The following is a 4678-nucleotide window of genomic DNA, read 5'->3' on the forward strand; positions in this document are numbered from 1 at the left end:
AACTTAAAGCTGAATAATGAAAGTTGTACCATGCACACATAGCACATTGACTTTGTCAGCACAACATTGCAGTATTGTTTCTTTCTGTTGTTGTCTGTTATAATTTATTCCTTACATTAAGTATAAAATCAAGTATCTTCTTTAAAAAATCATGAATTTTCTACGATATAAATAAAGTTAAAAAGAAAATTCTGATTTTGGTGGTAACGGCAAATACGCGGCAGGTGTTTAATGTTTTATACAAATATTTAAGTGACAACACTTAAAAGGTAAAGCCACAAAAGTCTAATAATTGATTGGATCAGTATCATGATTCAATAGTTCGGAACAAACTACAATTTTTGGTTGCAATGGCTAAAAAAACATGTAGAGGGTTAAAAGGCCGGATATTGGAGGGTTACGAACATCCGGCGGGGTCACCGCAACCGCTGTAATACTAACTCATTCAATGTACTTACCGATATTTATGCTAGCCTGGTAGATTGATAGCGATTCGATGTAGTTGAAATCAATTTTAATGCCCCTTTTAACTCTTGATAAGGGAAGAACCTTAGTTTACATTTTATGAAAATTTATTTAAAACACAACCTAAGTTTTAATAGAACGAATAAAATTTTTTTTTCTTCACACTATCATGTAACTGTGTCAAGCGTGTGAGTAACCACTATTTATTTAATACTTCAATCATTTATTTACAACATATATAAGCATTTATCTAATATTTTCAAATACTTATGAGGAAAAGCTTAGATCGATCTTGAACTACGAGTAACTAATATATAGAGGTAACATTATAAATTTCGCGTTGGTTAACATAACATCGAAAAACTGTGCTGTATAGTGTTGCTAGATTAATTAAAGCTTCGAATTAAATAATTAATTACATGATGGAATAAATTTAAATGTTACATTATGGGTCAAACAAAATTTAATAATTCTAACTATGCTGTAAGAGCTCATAAAATACCGATAATATTAGATGACAGTTTCCTAAATTTAAGGAAATAAACATACATAACCTATAAATATCTAGTCTAAAAAAAGTAAAAATATCAACTATACATGGTCGACTCGTACGTATTTTACGTGTTTTCTCCCTTGTGTTAAATGTAGATTAAATATATAATTCTAATACCTTGGGTTAGATTACTCCAAATTTTCTTATAATTCATAATTCTTTACATCTTTCTGATGATAATTATGATATTAAGATATTATGATTAAAGAATTTTTGAAATCGTGGCAGTAGTTTTTAATTTGGAGATTCGTTATAAACAAAGAAATAAAAAAAACCTTTCCTCTTTTTACCATCAGTGTTGTTAAATATTATATTGTCAAAACGGAATGTTTATATTTAATTTTATACTTGGCACGTACCCGCACGTACTGATATTTACAGAACCCCTAACACTTATTTTATAAAAAAATGACATTTTGACTGTGGCTAAAAGAGCGGGCAGATTATGAAATATATTTTGAATAAGTGTATTAATTACTATCTATTTATTATAGATGGTGAAAAGAGCTGGTGTGTCTGAACCACGATCAAAGTTCAAACTGAAATGAATTTTACCTATATGAGTTGCTATTTAAAAACTATATTTGCGTTGTGAAAAGATAGTAAACTCAAGTATTTTAGTAATTTGAGTTAGCTTGCAAAAAACTGTCAATGATTACTCAAATTGTTATCGGTTAAGGTAGATAAGTGAATCGATACCCAAATACAACAACGCTATAGTTGTATAGAACGAGGTTGGCTGTAAAAGCACCATTACATTAGTGATAGAATAAATCGATCGACGTTTAGTATACGAGGCATGTAGACCGCTTCTCTTATGATACTTGTACCGAATGCGATCAAACACATCTGGTGTACGTAATCTTGTTACAAGAAAAAACTTTCTTAATAAGAACGTAGCTGGCTCCTCCCTAGAGAGAGATGAAATAATTACTTGTTCCACTGTCAGAAATGACCTCGACCACTTGTATATTCTTAATTAACTCATTAATGTATGTCCCACTAATTACAAGAATTAACAAAGGGTGTCCTTGTTGGATCTTTTTTGTAGATGTTAGATTTTCTACTATAGGTAAGTATTTTATGCCGTATTAATAAAAATACACGATATACATATAACTGTTTTAATAATTAAATTCAAAACAAATCAAATTCTTGATCAGTCTTAGATTTCAAAAAATGATTAAACAATCAAAATACACGTAAAAAAAATTAAAACAACTTAAATTACCGCTTCATTTCATCAGGTAAACTATTAGGGGGATACTGGTGTGGTGGATATGGTGGCATATGAGGCGGATACTGTGGCGGCATATGCGGTGGATATTCAGGCGGCATATGCGGTGGGTACTCGGGTTGCATATGCGGTGGATAGTGGGGAGGCATGTGCGGGGGGTATTGTGGCGGCATATGCGGTGGATAACCGTCATGTGGTGGCTGACTGTGGCCGGGTGGCCTGCTATAAGGCGGTGGTGAGTACGTCTGCAGGTGAGGTGGTAGAGGCGGTAGGTGGCCGTAGTAACAGTGAGGGGCGCAATACCCGTTTCTGCAGTTGGGACCGCATGGAAGAGCGTGCGGTGGTGGCATGCCTGAAATATATGATTTTAAACGTGAGTGCAAATTAATTTTACACGCGTCACCGTCATTATTTTAACGATCATTATGCTGTCGTTGTCCAAAACGCAATTAAGCAAGCAATTGGGTAATGTATTTAGAAACAAATTATAAGTAAATTGAAAAGTGAATAATATATAGGGATAATTAAATGATTTTTTCATACAACATAAAATAAAGTAGTTCCGCATGTCTATGCTTCGGGTGTACTAATAATATTTATTAAATCAATGATTCAATACTAATAAACATTATAAGCGATATTAGCACCACAATATTTTGTGCGCCATTTTGTTAGGTAACTTTAATGATTCGGAGTCCGGGCGGAGGCCATCTTTGCTCCATAACATAAGTAGGTATTTTTAGATTTAGATTAAGAGCCTAATATAACAACTTATTTTTCAAAACTTCGTATAGTTTAATTTTTTTTGCATTGAATCCTTCGAGTATCCCGACATATACAAATAAAAAACTTACTGCTTTGTAATTTAAATTATTGCACAACAATTAACACGCTTAGCTCTTGTCTGTATCTATAAGCAAACTGATAAAAATATTGATAATACGTTACTTTTACCTGATTTTATTGAACGTTATCAGCAAATGTGTGAAATCACATAGATTACTGAATGAACAATGATTCATATTATTTTTAATAACAGTCTTTTGTTTGTTTTAATCGATTTATTATCATTTGACGTCATAGCTATTTCATTCCAATTACCTGGAAATTATTCCGTCTTTTTAAAATATTTTATAAAAATATTTGATTAAATGAAACAGTTTTGAATTTTTCAGTTACTAAATTCGATTTATGTTAACACAAATGTTTAAAGTACTTTAATTAACGAGGTTTAAGCTTTGACTGTACATTACTTGTGATGTTAAAGACCAAATTATTTCTTTTCGTTCATTCCATTCTTATCATACGCGATAAGAATAATAATAATAATAGTTTAAAAAAACTAAAAAACACGCTTTTATCATATTTTGCAAATTGAAAAATGGAATAATTTTATCAAATTAGTGTATTGTCATCGGTCCTCAATAAATCTACAAAGTTTGAACGAAATCTGGCCGTTTAAAGTGGGTAAAAATCGCGCCCGAAGAAGTTGGTTACAAACAAACAAACATACAAACAAACATACAAACAAACATACAAACAAACATACAAACAAACATACAAACAAACATACAAACAAACATACAAACATACAGGTGAAGTTAATTAAAAGCGTGTAAAAATGATTTATTTTTTTATACTTATCTCTTGAAATTGCGATCATGTCTTCTGAGAATTTTCTAATAATGCCTGATATATTACATTCAAGTTTGTCTATACAAAATGTATTTGACATTTGAAAAAAAATTGAATATAAATTATTATTGTGTACATTTGTTAGATGTAGAACAAATATATAACAACGAGCTAGGAATAATAATATAAATTATCAAGCGTAATTAATTTCTCTCCGATGTTCAAAGTAATAAGTTTGGGGAATGACCGCAACGCCCCAGAGTATCAATCTGTTAGAAATTGTTTAAAGTTTCCAACGGCGTTTGTTGCGAAATTTTCTCAAAGAAGAAAACGTTATTTACTTATTGCGCTTCGTTTACTTACAAGGTATTTAGGTCTGTGTCGTCTGTTCCCAGTTTTGTGTTTGCAAAATGGAATTTTCCTGTTGAGGAAACGAAGAGGAATTCCCAATCGATTTATAAAAAGGTTATTTGTAATAGCTGTTTTTGTTGACACTTTTCCCGTTTTGTTCTTAAATGGCGATAAAACACTTTTGCTACAAAGTAGGTTCGGTAACTTTTAGAATGCAAAGTTCACGTTGCGAATATTTATTTGGACACGTCTATTATTTCTTAACTTCTGTCTCAAAGGCTCTAAGGTTCTTTATCAGCCGTTTTGTGAGAACTTCTGGGACACATGAATATTTTCGGAGCTCTGAATGCAGAGCACATTTTTTTCTAATTCAGTTCGTCCAGCAATTTTACCTGAATAATCTATGGTTATGTTCGTAAAGTCGTTTAGTAACTCGA

At 31.6% G+C, this 4678-nt stretch overlaps 1 protein-coding gene across 1 annotated transcript; it reads right to left on the minus strand.

Moving 5' to 3' along the window:
- Positions 1-2245: 2245 nt before the first annotated feature.
- LOC119834067 (early nodulin-75-like) lies at positions 2246-2605 on the minus strand. Its single transcript, XM_038358350.1, has one exon. The coding sequence runs from the start codon at positions 2603-2605 to the stop codon at positions 2246-2248; it is 360 nt and encodes a 119-aa protein (XP_038214278.1).
- Positions 2606-4678: the final 2073 nt, after the last annotated feature.

Source organism: Zerene cesonia, chromosome 18, assembly GCF_012273895.1.
Source record: "Zerene cesonia ecotype Mississippi chromosome 18, Zerene_cesonia_1.1, whole genome shotgun sequence".
In the NCBI taxonomy this organism is placed as follows: Eukaryota; Metazoa; Arthropoda; class Insecta; order Lepidoptera; family Pieridae; genus Zerene; species Zerene cesonia.